This window comes from Sipha flava, unplaced genomic scaffold (assembly GCF_003268045.1).
Source record: "Sipha flava isolate LNK unplaced genomic scaffold, YSA_version1 77_pilon_pilon, whole genome shotgun sequence".
Taxonomy (NCBI): domain Eukaryota; kingdom Metazoa; phylum Arthropoda; class Insecta; order Hemiptera; family Aphididae; genus Sipha; species Sipha flava.
Window position 1 is genome coordinate 887,627 of NW_020273617.1, and position 18,379 is coordinate 906,005.

Sequence of the window (18,379 nt, forward strand, 5' to 3'; positions counted from 1 at the left end):
TCGGTCTTAATTCAATTAGTTTTCCGTACAACACAACGAAACAATACATTTGCCGGCAATGCGACTGTTGAATTTTTAACAAACGTTTCGACGGTTATTTCTTCGGTGCAAACACATAACAATCGCGATGTGTACACTAGCAAATGTCACGGATAATATTGTGCTGTAACGGTTTTTATGTTTTCTCGCTGTATTGGCTGCCGCGAGCACGGCACGCGTGTGTCTACATTGTGTCGCGCAGGACAATGTACAACAAGCGACGACGATTACACTTCCGAGATTCACTGCTGTGCTTATCATAGTTATGTTAATTTCTTTACCGACAAATATTTTATATTATGCGCAGTGTGTACGTAAATTATACGGATACCGGTGCGGTTTGGTGGTGCGTTCACGGGATCACGGGTTTTTATACCATAGTTCTGACATAGACATCTTCCGTCCTCTACGTATTTATGTTTTTCGGATATCCGATTGTATTATTGTGTGCAGCACACGGGGGCAAGAGCAATAATTCAGTTCTTAACGGTACGCACGAATACTAATGTGTAATATATGTGTTCAGTAAAAACTTTCTTCGCCTTTTTTTTTTTTTTTTTTTTTTTTTTTATGTACCATAATATTTTCATTTATGATTAACGAATTAATCTTATATTGGTCTTTAGCTTTACGTTTATTAATCGTTGTACTTCGTATACCGTATACATCCGTAATCATCGTAACTATTTACTATTCAAATTTAGTGTAAAGAGTACCAGCCATACTAACACCCTAGAAATAATATTTTTTTATTAATTTTTACTACGAGTATTACTATGCATTACTGTTTAAGGTTAAAATAATAATTATTATTACGTATTTGTTATTTGCGTAAATTTCGAACAGCAAAAACGATTTTTCCATGCCAAAAATATTTAATTTTTTTGTTTTTTACGAAATTTCTATGTACATCGAAATTTTCATCGAATTCAGTGAATTCGAGTTCAATCTACATATACGTATGACATTCGGATATATTGGGAATAAGAGCGTATACCACGTTTATGTACCATTTCACGGTCGGATTATAAAATATAACTAAACTAGCCGCCACCGAGCACAGTTAACGTTTATTGTACTTGTGTATTTCGCAATATGAACTTATACGACATCAAATTTCGTGCGATCGATATTGAACAGCAGTGACTATATTATGTTTGAACGAAAAAATTTCTTACGATTATCATATTATCCATAAGACGTGGAAAATAACGGTTTTAATTATTTTTTTTTACGTTTTTACTATCAATACTTATAAGGTTTTTGTAATGAGTAAAACGATGGCTGAAGAGTAAGAGTTATACAAATTGCATATTGCGAATTATACGCTACGTTTTTTTTTTTTTTTTGTTATTATGATTTTATCCAAAATAAAACGGCTTCCATTTGTTGTGTATGAAAAGTTAGAGAAAAAGCGCAGAAGTAATTATAAAAGAAAATATCGTATTCTTATTGTAATCCGATTCGCATTGTAAGAAAAAGATGTCGAGTAGTCCAGTGGCATGGCAAAGCTTAGGCCCGTGGAAAATTAAAACCAGAAACGTAGTGAAATACACATTACATAATATAATAAATTGTAACGCTATAATATTATTTTTAAATTATAAACAATTAAACGCAATAATATTTGATTTTAAACAGTACCACAAACTAACGTTTATGGTTTTTAATAAAACAAGTTTATGGTTTTTAATAAAACAATGTGTAATGAGCAACTTTGGGTACCTTCGTCGAATTGTTGTTAATTTTACTTAACGAGGGCACCTCGTACAATAATACTTTCTAGGGATATTCTTTGGTAAAAAAAAAAAAAAAAATCTACTCTTGAATCTTAAAATTTCAATTTGCATCGACCACTTATTATTATGATCTCGTTGATAAGTGAACTCAACAAGTACATAATATGCTGTTTCTAGTTTCATCTTGTCCCATGATCTCCATTGCACTTGTAGAACTTGCTAACTTACGTGATTCAAGTCGAAAGCTGCGGTATTTCAAAGACGTGTTTTACAGTTGTGGGTCTGATGACATGTCGTTATTTTTCGTGTTAATGCGTTGTCCCTGCAAATATCAACGTTACAATTTGGATATTTTCATCATCTCGATGATTATTGTCAGTTTTCACATGTTCTCATGCGATTCAACAGTCGTGTGCAATGTGTCCGTCAATCGTTTTTTACATCTTCCAGCCGTGTTCATTATCATAATATTGATTCGCTGTTCTGTCCCCGACGTCAAACAAGCAACCAACATTATTACAGTACGTTTGTTTAAACGAAAAATACGTCAGCCCATCGTGTCGTTTGGATCACACGCACGTTGCCCGTTCTAAATACGTTTTTCACGTCGTGTTTTGCATTGTGATTTCCCATTCGCACCGCGTGATTTATCTGCATACGATTACTGTAACGCTGCCGTTATGAAATTTGCATTACGGGTTTGATATTTAATAACAAGTACAACCCGTTGCACGTCTGCACTGGATGTGAGTGGCATGTAGCATACGAATCCGATTGTAATTCATTATAGATCCGTCGCACTCGAGTCGGTGGCGAGGTTCAGGATTTTTTTTTTTTTTTTTTGTTGGAAAATCGTCAATAGACCGTTCGGAAGTACGCACGATGTACTGTTAAACAAGTATCGTATTTGATCTGATTACGTTTTGCGAAAAGGGTGAAAACGCGTAAGAACCAAATCCGTATGTGTTTCGTCAAGTAATTTTCGTAATACGGATGTGCGTGTGCTTGACTTTTACGATTATTATTTCACATTTCCATTAAGATTATTTCTAAAACATGTGCTTTTACAAATATGTACCAGCACTTAATTTATTTGAATGCTCTTCGTATGAAAATTAAATAATTAAATTCGCTAATTGCGTGGGAGTCGTTCACGAGCAAAAAATAGTAATAATAAATACACGAGAAAAAGAAGAATAAAAAAGCGATGAAAATAACAATGGTTTATTAAATAACAAAAACATTGGTTTAATAATTTAAGAACTAGCATTTTACGGCCTTTTTTAATTTTTAAAAAGTGGTCTTAAATTATGTATGTATAATGTTTATACTTTTTTTTTCTACTAACGTTAAACGTACATGATACGGTGTTTAATCTTTCCAGGTAGTTCGTTATCTCGGTTAATGTTTTTAGTAGTTATTCTTATCATAATACATTAAATTACATATTATTCAGGGAATTGTTTCTGAGAGCATTGTTTCGTAGTCATCCAATTGATATCGATTTAAAATCGATGAATTGCATATAGATCCGTACATTCCACTTCACACTTTTTGAAAAATATGCATATTGTATGAGCTGCCAGATTGGCTAAAATCAATTAGAAGAAAGAATAAAAATCATTATTACAATTACCATAGATAGTAGAATTAGAACTATGCTGATAACATTACCGACGTTTGTAATAAAATTGGGTTTAGTGAATCTTCTTTTTTTTTTATTAATTTAATTTTTTTTTTTTTAGTTATTTTTAGTTATTTTTATTATGAAATATTACAATTCTATAAAAGCATAAGTTCTTTGGAAAAAATATAAATAAAAGGGAACAACTTTGACGTTCCGATGTGATTTGAACTTTAACCGACATTGTTTTTAAGTCTGAGTAGATAAATCAACAACACATTTTCTTTACGCATCAAAATAAGTTATTAAAATCCAACTGATTGTGCCATTATATGTATATTTACACATATTTTTTTTTATTTATTCGGTATAAGTCGATCTACGATTTATATCAATTACATTTACATTTCGGGTAAGAACAGTTTTTTGTTTCCTTTGAACATACTCCACTGTGTCGGGTAATGGTAGTATGGAATTTGAATAATTTATACAGAACCACATGTATTTTTTTTTTTTTTTTTTTTTGATTTAATAATAATATACTTACTCGTCACTTAAACACTTCTGTAGTTGATATTTTCAATATTTTAATATAAGTTAATAATTTTTTTCGGAATCATGCATTTTTTTTCACTCTACACTTCTACAGCATCGTTAAATATCTTTAAATCACGTCAAATTGATTTGTTAACGGAGATTTATAATTTTTAATATTATTAAAATAAAAAAATTAATAAAAAATAGATTAAATTAATGTTATTAAAAATAAATCTATTAAGAAAGTTTCCTCAGAATTGTATTTCTGATTTAAATACTTTTAAAACCAATTTACAATGACTGGAAACCATTGTGGTATACGTTCTTGAATACAATGCACCGAACGTCTGTAGAATTTCTGCTTCGTTATTTTATTTAACTCTGTCTGATGTAAAAGACTAGTGTGTTAACGTACCCACCTTTTAATGCACTTTATAATGGTCTTCGATCAAAGAAAACATGTTCGCGTATGCTGATATTTTATATTTGAATATGACCATTAAAATAATTATAATCGTCGATTTCACTCGTATCTTCATTTTCTGTATTTACTCAACCGTATTATCTTGATGAAAAGTTTAGTTATTCAAATGCGTACGGTTTCTACGACGACTGCTATCCTTTTTCTTCTTCTGCTCACAACAACCACTTTTATCCGCATTAAACTCGGGTGACTGGTTTCGGATAAAACGAGTGCCATCATACACTCGAATGTAATAATTAATAAGAATAAATAATATTCGTTCGAAATGCTGATTATTTATGATCGCGTTGCGTGTTCAATTATGCTCAAGTTGGATTAATGTCACGTGTGAGATGTATGATTCTACCGTTTCTAAATATTCTGAGCGAGACGGTATGGTTTAACAACAACGCGTTTTTTTCAATTCGCACATCATCGGCAGTAGACCGGATACGGGAAAAATGATGACTTATCTCGAAACTTACATGTAACCCGATCAATGGACCAAAAATTTGTATTTTGTTTAATGTGTCAAAGTGTCAAAGTTGCAAAGTACTCGATAGTTTACGAGAAAATCGGAAAAATTTATTGTTAATCGCAACGAAACCTGAACCCGTTCCGAGACGAAACCGAATTCGATCCCGGTCTGTTTCTCGAACCCAACGATATTTTGTCGGTATTTTCTACGCTTAAAACTGTATTGTATTGCATTACCAGTGTGCGTTCCCAAAACCTGCTGGCCATTGCCGGCATATACTTACTGTTTGCGAGACGGTTAATGCGTTTTGTTTGCACTGCGTTTTAGCCTTGTTTGCGAATTGAACTCCGGAGCCACCGGTGTTATTTACCTTTAGGCGCAGTCCCTTGGATCCGTTGGCCGGCTATTCATTTCGTTTCCGTTCCAATTAAAAGTCGAGCAATAATTATTTTGTTCTCGAAACAGCTGTCGCGCGAAATGTTTACCATGCGGACCCCGTTGGTATCTCTAGCACATTAATTTCACTTGAACATCACACTGGCATATTAAAATCTCATAACAATTAACGTGCTGCAGAATGCGAATATTACGCTATGTTATCTGTACACACATATGGTACATAATTAATGGTGATCATAAATTACGCACGCACTGGAATTATAATTATTTTAATTTTTTTTTTTTTTTTTTTTTGATCTCTAATAATCCCGTTTCAAAGGTATAACGTACGTCGTACGGATAAGTAACTTTAAATCACTCTTCTTCTTCTACCGTGTGGCCGATAACTTATCAGATTCCTTCACCATTCCAGTATTCGATAGTTTCCCTTCTTCGTCTTGTTATACAACCCATTAAATCTCTACGGTCCATAATTCTATGTGTGGCTCTATGGAACTGCAATATATGGTCGTTTGTCTGGATCTGTCCGCACCTACAAATCACTCTAATAAGGCTAGTTTATTAACCTTTAAAACATAATAGGATAGAAAACAAAAACTAAAATTTCAATCGTACTACAATACGTATACGACAACAGTGGTATAACAAAATCAATATTAATAATGGATGTATTGTCATATTTAGGGGTTTGGAAATCGGAACATAAACGAGTTACAAAAACCATACGATTATGTTAACGACAACATTCTACAAATAATTATACAGACAAACATTTCCTTCATATCTTAACAAGTAATTTTTATTTCCTATCCTAGATCTCTACGTCGCAAAAGGTAACGCAGCTCGGATTCAAAATGGAACGCAGGACTGACTGTCCATTGCTGATACATATGTTATAAACCGTGATTGTTGTAGATTAAAAATTGTCATCTCGTGCGAAACCATCGAATCGATAAAATTGTACATATTAAATAATAATAAACAGATTAAGATTATGATAATATTTATATGTTATTATATTGTAGAACTACGTCGCCACGGTAGAAGTTACGACTGATAGACGCGAAGACGTTCGATTACGTTTTATTGCATCAGTGATACAATCGATTGTTGCATCTTACGAACATTGTTGTTCGTAACGGTGTATATAATGTAACTTAATGATTTACCGGATCGATCAAGTAACCATTGTAATAAAAATATATTGTTTGGAAACAAAAAGAGTTTGCGAAATTTTCGAAGAACGAAAAAAAATTAAAAAAAAACTCCATAGTATAACAATATCGTCAGTTACAACAAAACTTACTAAAATTATAAAATCTCAAAAAACTAATAAACGTGTTAGGGTAATCAGAGAGCGTCACGTAAATTTTCGTCATCTACTGCAATAGATTTATTCGTGTTTTTCTAATCGTTGAATCGAACTCCATAAACGATAATTGAGCCGCGACATAAACGGTGACGAACACGCGTGATGTAAATCCGATTCGTTTCGTTTAAACAACCGTCGATCCATGGGCGTAACTTGGAAATTTATTAAGAGAAGCAAATATATATATATATATATGTATTTATTGTTATATATACTTATTATATGTAATTATAATTACATCTTATCTAACGAAAAGGGTGTCCACGGCTAAACGCCGCTTTACTACCTACATATTACGATTATCGTATTATATAAGATTATCATTTTTCTAACATTATGTTGGATAAGCGAAAATTTAAAATTAAGATTTAAAAAAAAAAAAAAAAAATGTTTAATAATAACTATAACAAGCTGTTTTGCACTTATTTTAAAACAAGGTGTTTTAAATATCAGAGAAGGCACTGCCCCTCCTAATTCATTAAAGGAGAGCAATCGCCCCCTTTTCCCGCACCAAAATACGCCTATGCGTCGGTCGATCATTAAATCCGTTTTCTTATATCACTCGTTCTGTCATCGATCGTTTTGACCGTTTTGTTTTTCCTTGCGTTTCAGAAGCGGACCACCACCACCACCACCACCACCACAACAACAGCAGCAGCAGCGGCAGCGGCAGCACGCGGACCGCGCACTCGACATGTGACGGCCGTCCGGGCGGTGGCCATGGACCTGCAGACGTGGCGGTACGACACGGAACTGGAAACGGGCGGCGCGCGACCGGGCTCGGGTAACGGTACGTGCGGCGGCGGCGGCGGCGGAGGCGGCGGAGGCGGCGTCCGTGACGGTTGCGCGGTCGGCCACAGCAACAAGACGCACGCGGTGGCCGGCGACGTGGCCGTGGACGGGACTACGGCGGCGGCCGGGGTGGCGGAGGACGCGGGCGGCGGGGCGGGCCCGGCGATGGGTCCGGTGCTGGTGATCAAGACGGTGGCCATGTGCTCGATCATACTGTGCGCGGTGCTGGGCAACGCGCTGGTGGTGATCAGCGTGGTGCGGCACCGGAAGCTACGCATACTGACCAACTACTACGTGGTGTCGCTGGCGTTCGCCGACTTCCTGGTGGCGCTGTGCGCGATGTCGTTCAACGCGAGCGTCGAGATCACCGGCAAATGGATGTTCGGCTACGTCATGTGCGACGTGTGGAACAGCCTGGACGTGTACTTCTCCACCGCGTCCATACTGCACCTGTGCTGCATCAGCGTGGACCGGTACTACGCGATCGTCAGCCCGCTCCAGTACCCGATCACCATGACGCAGCGCACCGTGCTCTACACGCTGCTCAACGTGTGGACGCTGCCCGCGCTCATATCGTTCCTGCCCATATTCTCCGGCTGGTACACCACCGCCGAGCACCAGGCGTTCCGCCGCAAGAACCCCATGTCGTGCGTGTTCGTCGTCAACCGGTACTACGCCATCGTGTCGTCGTCCGTGTCGTTTTGGATCCCCGGCGTCGTCATGATCGTCATGTACTACAGGTGAGCGGCCAACGCGTTTCCCGTCCGGTGTTTCGAAATATGTTTGGAAAAAAAAAAAAAATACGTAACGATTAACGTTAGCGATCGGCTGAACTCGGCGCTCTGTGGGATCCAACCGTTCGGTTTAGCGTAACGCTAAACTTTTACAATTGCGATTTCTCATCGAAAATTCTTCACGTGTGCACGTACACGTTTCGCGTGTTCGCGTATACGAGTGCGCGCTGGCCGTCGACAGCGGCGGGCCGCTGTCGTTGTCGAAGGATCACATTTAGAGGTCGCGACGTCGAATGATTTTTAATTTAAAGTTCTTACATTCCTAGTGCCGCTGTGCAGTTATAAGTTATTATAGTTATTAAAATTACAGGTACCAAACACTGAACGCTATAATTCTGTCACGGATTGTTCCGTTTTAGCAGTTAACACTGTTCCGTGTGATCTAGATCATCCGGGTGTTTTTTCTCCGGTTCGGGTAAGAACCATCAAAAACTTTCTGAGTCAAGGTTTAATTTTTCAACAATTTCAACTCAACTCCAAAACGTTATATTACAACTTTGTATAAAGAGCGAACTCACAGAAACGAGGGTTAATCCACTTGACTAATTACAGTATTTAGTATTTGTGAACACAACAGTGGAAATTCTTGTATATATATTATGTAGTGGATACTTGATTATCGTTCTGCCTACTTTATTATAAAAATGAACACATAGATCATGTTAAAAAGAATCCAGTTAATGAAATAATGATAAAATAAAAACTATTACATTGATTAATGATCAATTGATTTGTGCGATATATAAAGAGAGGTTACAGCAAATACTACGAGACGGATCCCGCTTATTTTTCTACACCTTTAGAGACTCGAACATTTTTCCGCATTCCGAAAATCATCTATTCAAATATCGATTTTCGGTGTTATCGATAAGATGATTTAAAACTGTTTATATATGTATTCTTGTATGTATGTGCCAATATTTCGAGTGAAACGCTTAACGACCGAATCGATCACGTGTGCGGGGTAATATCAGAATATTTATACTTTTCTCATAGACAGCGATCGGGGCTTACATGATGGACAATCCGTTTCCATTGTTCTTTCACCAGATCAAAAATACCACCCCGGGCTGGTAACGAACTATAGTTACTTGTCCCGTCGGTTTTCGGTGCGATCTAAATGCATTGATTTGCTCAACTATGTTAGATAAATAATATACTAGTACATTTTGTATAGAGTAGAATATACGGTTTCTTTTCTATCCGTCACGCATAAGCTACGGAAAATAAAAAAAAAAAAAAAGGTTTTTTTTTTTTTTGTTTTTCTTTTAACTTTTTGTTCCTTTGAAAATGTCTGAATAAGGATTGAAATTCTTCTTATACTATACAACTGAGATGACCAACAGGTCAATCGTGACTCCGTTTTGTTTTTATTTTAATTCTTTCAGAAAAAAATTTAACTATTTACTTTTATTGTAAATTGTTGTTCAATCCAGGGTTATAAAATTAGATTCATAACAATTGATTGAGACAATGCATGGTAATAATATTAATAATATTAGTAATAAATAACAATGAAAAAAGGAATTATACACCAAGATCGAATAGCTATGTAGGCATATGTTGAACTAATTGTTGATCTAATGGATAATCCGTTTTAAACATCGCGTTCGTATAAATCGATGAAAAATATACTTAAATACGTGTTATGTAAAATTGGTAATTTTTTTTTTTTATTATTAAAATTATGTAAATTTACAATTAATCTCAACACTTATATATACATGCTATAGGTGATTATATAAGCAACCCAGAATTAAGAAAGAACGAGATGGTAGCGGTAACGGCAGTAATAAATTGAGAGGAAAGTATATGGCGAGCGTCTGGTGTGAATTGAGAGAATGAAGGAGTGAAAAAAAGCAAGAACGCTCTGCCAACAAGAAGGGGCAGTCAAACAATATGGGATTAATATCACAGACCACTGGAATATGAGGAAAAATACAAAGAGGTTAGTAATTTAAGGATAATTTGAAGTCATTTGAAGGAAGTAAAGAATGGCCGAAGCGAAGGCGGGAAAAAGAACTAATTACTTTACGGGATAAGTTTAAGCTGTGAAACCACGGTTTAGATGGAATGCTGGTATTAATATTTTTGTACCAAATGACATGGTTGGGAGGTAGATTTATGAAGGAATTAGACCATAATCGATTGACACTAGATTTAAGATAGGAACTGAATTCCGACCAGAGTTCAAAATTACTAACTGTAATTCAAATGGACGCAGTGGTTTTAGCCAGAGAATCCGCAATTTCATTACCTGAGATACTTGTATAACTTAGAACTCAGATAAACTGAATTTCAATACCCGAATTAGAGAGGGAAAAAGAAGGTTCCTGATTAAAAAGATTAGAGGACTAGGTGATGGTTTAAAGATATTAGAAGAAATTGATTTTACGCACGAGAGTGAGCCGGAGGCAATAAGGAATTGCTTGGACTGTAAGGTAGAAATAAGTTTGAGCGCCTCAATGATAGCAAAGCATTCAGCTATGTATGAGAACCTATTGGTGGGAGGTTTTTGGTAAAGGAAATATGTAATTCAAGAATGAAAAAGAGGAACCAGCCGATATAGGTGAGACCGAATCGTCGGTGTAAATTAAAATAAAAAGAGGAAAGGATTTGTGAATGTAATCCTGAAAAAGACTATTGACCAGGTTGGATGGAGAGGTTTTAAGTAAATTTATTGAATGACTAAGGACATTTTTATCCCAATTTATTATGGAAGCAAGTATTAATGAAGAAAAGTTTGCTTCGTAGAGAGATAATTTGTTAGAAGTAAGAAACTAATTTTTAGTAGCCGAAAGAGAATGAGTAACTGAAGCAAGAACGAGAACAGATCTACTGACATAGCGCCAGGCAAAAAAAAAGGTCGATGAATGTGTTATAAATGCATGAAATATGCTTAGACGAGTCTTCCAGAAGAAATTTTCCATCAAGCAATTTGCATCTAAACTCAAGTGGTTGACAAACCGCTTCAATATCAATGGTGGCGGAAGGAGTAGATTTTAAGGCACCGAGGATAGATCTAAGGCATGCTGATTGTAGTTTTTGGATCATATTGCGGTGAGAAAAGGTGGATGAACCTGAAAAGAAACATCCGTAATCTAATTTTGAACGAATGACTGATTTATAAATTATTAATAATGAAGTAGGGTGGGAGCCCTCCATACATTTACCACCAATCTAAGAAAATTAGCTCAACGGACACAAAATTTGGTAAGATCATTAACGTGGGATAACCACCTGAGTTTGGAGTCTAAATTTAGACCTAGTTATATGTGATTCGTGACTGTGGGGATTATGAAATCATATATTATGATGTCAGGTAAGTGATTTAATCGGCGTCTGGTAAATATGACGACTTAGAATTTATTATGCGCAATGGAGAAGAAAGAGAAATTTAAAACATTCTGTAGAGAATCAAAGGCATTATTTATGGAGGTAACTGCAACATCAATAAATCTACTATGTGAGAAGATAACAATGTCGTCTGCGTAGACGAGACAATTGTGACCTGAAGTATTAAGTGTTTGATGATAAAGCCCATATACAAATTAAATAAGATGGGACTCAAGCAACTACCTTATGGAAGGCCCGTTGATGTGAAACGTATATTAGTGGATCCAAAGGAAAAGCAAAAATGTAATTCTCTATCTGAAAAAGGAGAGATATGCGATTTATGAACGATGATCAAATATTTAACAATTTTAGATGAATAATTAATAAGGGAATATGAACAGAATCAAATGCCCCACACATTTTTATGAAAGTGGATACCAAAAACTTTTTATTATTAACACGTTTACAGCCACCCCATAATTTAAAAAGTCGTATAAAAAAATCCAACAAAAAATTCATAAAATTCTATAGATATTATATAATTCCAAAGATAATACAATCTATGGAATATATAATCTTCTTTCTTCTTTCTTCTTTTTGTGGGTTACGGCCTTCAAGATTTTTGCAGGGATTATATACTATCTATGGATAATATAAAATCTATGGAATAAAATAATATTTATGGAATTATATAATATCTTTGGAATAATATAATATATATGAATTATATTATGTCTATGGAAATATACAATCTATGGAATTATGTATTATCTTTGGAATTATATACAATCTATGAAGTTATGCATTATCTTTGGAATTGTATAAAATCTATGAAGTTATATATTATCTTTGGAATTATATATGTGTTAGTGTGAAAAATTGAGTCGAATGTGACTTTGATTTTTCTATGACCATTAGGCTTAATGCAATTGATTCCGAAAAAGTTGTTACACAAAAAATTTGGCCCATTTCAGTGGGTGCCAAGAACCATCAGTGATACTATTATCGGTGAACTCAATTATAATAATTGGGGAGCCCTCAAAATAATCTTCAAAATGTTTGAGATGTTGGTCTGTAGTAAGATTCGTAAAAGTGTTCTCGGGTACGGCACTTTGGTGCGAAATAGAATTGGTGTTTGAAATAACTCTCCCGGATTGCCATATTACGTTATCAAAACCGATTGTATTATTGTCCGGAGAGTTGCTCATTAGCATGTCGCTATTGAGTGTAATTGGATTCGAGGTAGAAGCGATATCGTACATTCGTTAATATTTAAAGTTGGATGGTTGTCGATAATGTGTTGAAGATTAGGAGACATGGCTGTCTTGTTGACTTTACAATTAATATTATTCAGCGTACGGGATTTTTTTGAATCGACTGTGTACTATTTGGAGTCTGAGTGGTTGCTTGAAGCTAGTGCAGACTTGATTTTATTAGTCCCAGGTTTTTGGCCCAAGATACGGCCATCGCTGCTTGTCGGCAACGGCATTTTAGTTTGAATTATTTACTCTTATGCAAGCAATTAATTATGTTAATGAAAAGAAATGCAGGTAGAACGACCGTTCACAGTAAAAGATAAATCGCGACTGATTTTGTAAAATTTAATTTATTATTATTTATTGATATTTTAAATAGAAAAAATAAAGGAAATGTAATATGCACTATGCACGTATATAAAAAATATTTTGTTCGGTGGCAATCTCTTTTTTTATTTTTTTTCTCTCATTCATGACAGCTTAGAGAAACTTGAAAATCGATCACAAGTCTTTAAAAGTTTGCCATTTCTGTTATAGAATTGTGTAAGCTTAAAGTTACCATGTTAATTAGCAGACGTATACATTTGATATTTTATAACAGTTCGATTTCGTAATTTACTAAAAAATGCCAAACCATTTTACAAATTATAATACACGTGAAAATGATACGTAATTGTAGGAACGAAACTCACGCGTGACTAAAACAATTGTTATGCCAACATCGTTAGTTGATAATCAACGTATTCTGCACAGAAACTACATCCCTATTAAATTGTAATTAATTAAAATATTATTAATAAAATAGTATTAAAATATTAATCTCTGCTATATATTTATACTATAATACTATATTACGATATAAGTATTATTATTATTTATTTTTTTTTTTTTTTACGTTCAAATGTCCTTAAGAATCGGTTTTATCTCATCGGCATCGACGTAGCGCAAAAAAAAACTCATTTTATGGAGGGAATTCAAGTGAACTCTGCGTAATAATATTGTTCTGCGGCGTAAATGTTTTACATTCGTACGGTTGTTCGCTTAAAACGCACTCGGAGAGAAAAGGTGACTTTAAACTAGGGTGACCATATTTATGAAAAAAAAAAAAAAACGGAACAAATATGTTCTCTAAAAAAAAGACCACGTTTTTTTAACTTCTATATTATATGCAATAAAAATAATTTTTATTTAGTTTAATATTTTAATAGAACATTGCATTTTTTTTTGCTGTGAGATTGAAAAAAATTACTAAAAATATTCTTTATTTCTGTTGAATTGATGTCGATTGTTCATATTTTTTTTAAAAAATTTGAGTTTTAACTAACTAGGTATGACAAACTAAAAATTTTAATATAATAAAAGTAAAATTATTAAGTAATGTTATTATTTAAAACTTATTTCTAGTTACTATATAACTTGTTAGTTATTAATTTATATTTTTTTATTAAACTAACTTTATGTATTATGTTCGAATTCGAACTTGCATTTTTCTCGAACTTCTCTATTTCTTAAAGTTCGAGTTGTTAGAGGGTTCGAAGTGTGGGAGAACCCATCCCTAAAAAAAAAAAAAAAAATAAAAAAACAATAAAAGTAATAACACTAACGACTAACAACAATTTAAACAAAAAGAATTGATACACAGTGGTTATAACATTAATAACACAAGATCGTTGCAATGTACACACGTTACTGCACTTCTATGTTCGATTTTTCTATACTTAATATACCTATTATACTGAATATCGTTGATTATAAATAGTACTGTATATTGGTAAAATATTCGTATTTAATATCAATTTTGTTATATAAGTTCATAGTACATGTATATATACTATACGACATGTCTTATATTTTTCTTTTACTCTCGGTTTACAATTTTTATTGAAGTAACAGGATCAAAATGGGACCCTATTCTAAAAACAGGAAAAAAAGCGTCTCGTTCAAAGTGTGTCGGGAAAACGGGACATAATGATAAAAAAAGGGATAATACCGTTTTAAACGGGACGTATGGTCACCCTATTTTAAACGTAAGAGTGATCGTCTCCAATGCAGACTGATGTGCTACTGGTCACGAGGATGTCTCACTCTACGTTAACCCGTTTTCCACCCTAAACGATACGTGTAAATCTACAAATGTTTTTTGTGCATGTTTGTTATTGCATTATCATTGACGTTACCGTTGTTGCTAACCCGGTCGACGGGAAATGTACTGCTATCGCGACACCACGCTGTGAATAACTTAACAGTATTCAGGAGCATAACTATGGGGTGGAGGACAGAGATTTATGCCCGGACGTAAAATTGTAGATAGTATAATTTTTGTAATTATTAACAACTAACTCGATATTTTTAACTTTATTAAATACTGATAGGTTAAAACTCAACAAGTATGATTGTGAATTAATTATTAAAAAAAATTCTCGAGAAGAATATTTGATTAATGGTCTATGATAGGGCGTAATTTTAACATTTACCCGGGCGTAGACATTTATAGTTCCACCTTTGACAGTATTATCCCGAAAAAAAGTGGATTTCACGTGGAACAACGACTCGCGTATTATCATCGAAGCATTTGAGTTGGGTCCCGAATACTAGGGGCTAATTGCAGGTAGTTAGTAAACTACCGGATTCCAGATTTTTATAGGTACTACACTAGTTGGATCCCAAATTTTTAAAGGTACTACACTAGTTGGGTCCCCGATTTTTTATAGGTACTACACTAATTGGATCTTGGATTTTTATAGGCATTACAACAGTTGGGTTCTGAATAATTTTAGGTATTACACTAGTTTCTGAATATTTTTTGTTTAGTACTATATTATACTAATATTTTCCTTTCCATTAGGACTGTCTATGATTTATTTAGACCACAAGTATGGTTAAAAATGTTTTTATAGTTTTTTTTTTGTTTTTTGGTTTCTTTTCCATTAAAATATAAATTATCAGAATCGTGTTGGTAAAAATATTAAAAATGCTAAAAATCAAGTATAAAAATACATATAATATAATATAATTATAGCCATATAGGTAAATGAAAAAATATTAAAAATGTTAAAATCATTATATAATATAAATAGAAATTAATAGAAAAGAAACTAAAAATAAAAAAAAAAAAAACTATAAAAAATATTTTTAACCATACCTGTGGTTTAAATAGATCATAGACAGTTCTAAGTCAGTTAAAATGGGAAGGAACATATTAATATAATATAGTACTTACCAAAAAATATTCAGGAACTAGTGTATACTTAAAAATAATTCAGGACCCAACTAGTGTAGTAATTTTAAATTCGGGACTTAATTCGGATGCAGGCATTATCATAATACAGTCACGGGATTCGCGCAAGAACGCCGTGTTTTTCCTCCCGTCCGATCACGACCAAACAACACCAGTAATAATAATAACAATACGACGGCCGTGTCTATGCAAGAATTTAATTTTAAATAAATTATTTCGCAATCAACTGACGAAACGGTTTGGACAAATTGAAACGCGCGCGAGCAGTATTTAATTCACATAAATATAAAATGTATACTGTATAAGGATCTACGGCCAACTAACAGATATAATTTATATATTTTCAGTTCGTCCGTTTCAAGTAAATTGGATGAGCTTGCAGCCTGTTTTGTTTTTATTTTATTTGTTCTTAATTAACTCGTACTCTCTGCTGTTGCAAATAAATATATATTATTGTTATTATTATTATTGTTATATAACATAAGCGTGGTGCGGAACGGAATTTTATATTGTTTTTGTATTTAATGTTTTTTTTTTTTTTAATAAAAATGCGAGCGGGTTTAATTTTCTTCTCGTCCCCTAGTCAGTTTTCTGTCGGACGGAAATATAATATAATATGTTATATTAAACGTACCCGTTTTTTGGAATATTCGAAACGTCGACTGTTATTCATTATTTTTACCGGTATGTAGTCAAAGACGACATTACAATATGGTACAAAATACACTCCGTACTAACATCTTATTATCTCAATCAAATCTTCTGTAGCTAAACCGATATGGAGACAATTCTAGACCTTGTGATAACTTCCTGTTGATATGATATAATGTCTCTTGTTATAGATATTTCATCATAAGTCTTGACTTACCGTTATTAACGGCGATCTGTGTACAATACTTCCGACCTGAAAATCCGTAGTGTATTCTACTTAGCTGGTTACAATCCATGATTTTATGTATAACATCTGAAAAAATTTTGCTTGTGATTGGTGAAACACCTTAACACCTATTAGCCGACCTCTGTAGCTGTTCTGTTTACAAACCATACTGCTGTTACAATTCACATTGCAGTTTATTTGATTCTCCAAGAATGAATATTTATTTTTCATGAGACTGATTTGTTGTTAATAGAATAAAATATATAATTGTAATCATGTAGCAACGTCAAAAATATGTATTCGATTTCAAAAATTGTTCTCGGACCTTAAACATTACACCGAACAATACCAACACGACCAATTATTTTATAAATAATTCGTTAGTTCATAGACAACACTAATTTTCCGAATAAAGAAATCGTGTCAAGATATTATTACAAGGTAAAAACAATAATAATTCATCAAAATATTGTATCATTATGCTTTCAACCGTAATGATGTATATTATCCAATGATATTAATGCTAATAGAAGCCGGTGATTTGTTTTAAATAAACACTGGAATTAAAACGAGACGAACAATTCGTTATTATTGATAATTTACAAGTTTAACTAGTTGAATGATAATGACGAACAAGAAATAAATACATTTAAATTCTTAGAAGTATAGAAACCCCATGGATTTTCAGTTGAAATAAAAAATATAAATAACTGTTAATAGGTAGGTACTTGTAAGTTGTAAAAACTACTAGTTTCATATTCTTCATCCAAACGCCACGTTATAAACTTCAACGTGTAAAAAACACTCGTTTCTCCAAGTGTTTCTGAAGCGGAACATGAATTCGTTGGTCGGAATATATTCAAATTAAATCAAAGTGACAAATAGCTGCGTTAAAGAACTATTTGAGTGACGCATTAAACAGATTCATTAAGCTAAAGTCCTTTATTATTTTAAACAATTGTAAAAATATCAAAATTATTTTCAATTACCCATTAGGTACCTCTAACGATTCTCATTGGAAAGAACTAAAATAAAATGAAAGTATAAAAATGTAGTACCTTTAATTAAATACATTGACAATGTCTTGACAATACATAAATTAAATGAGACAAACTCATTTATAATCGAAATATTATATGATATATAGCGTACGAGCATCGTAAGGAAATTATTTGTCAATGGAACAACATTTTTTTTTAAAATGTTTTCGTGGTTATAATGTAATATTTCAATATATTTGGAGATGAGAAAGGGATAGGAGAATCTTTTTTTAATAAACATAATGTAAAGTTACATTTAATCTACTTATATGTAATATAAATATATAAAAAGGACCCCGAACTCTAAAAAAAAAAAATTACAATGGGTCCCTCTGAAAAGTTGCGCCGGTATTGAGGAAATATTTATTCTTGTAGTTGGGTTTAAAAGTACACTG

The 18,379-nt window shown here is 33.5% G+C and overlaps 1 protein-coding gene across 1 annotated transcript in view; it reads left to right on the forward strand.

Annotated features, from left to right (window-relative positions):
• Positions 1-18,379, forward strand: part of LOC112692859 (octopamine receptor beta-3R-like) — a 267,609-nt gene that overhangs the window by 58,485 nt on the left and 190,745 nt on the right. The window contains exon 2 of the mRNA XM_025567675.1: positions 7,264-8,183. Coding sequence (XP_025423460.1) covers positions 7,372-8,183 — 812 coding nt within the window. The 5' untranslated portion in view covers positions 7,264-7,371. The remainder of the gene's footprint in view (positions 1-7,263; positions 8,184-18,379) is intronic.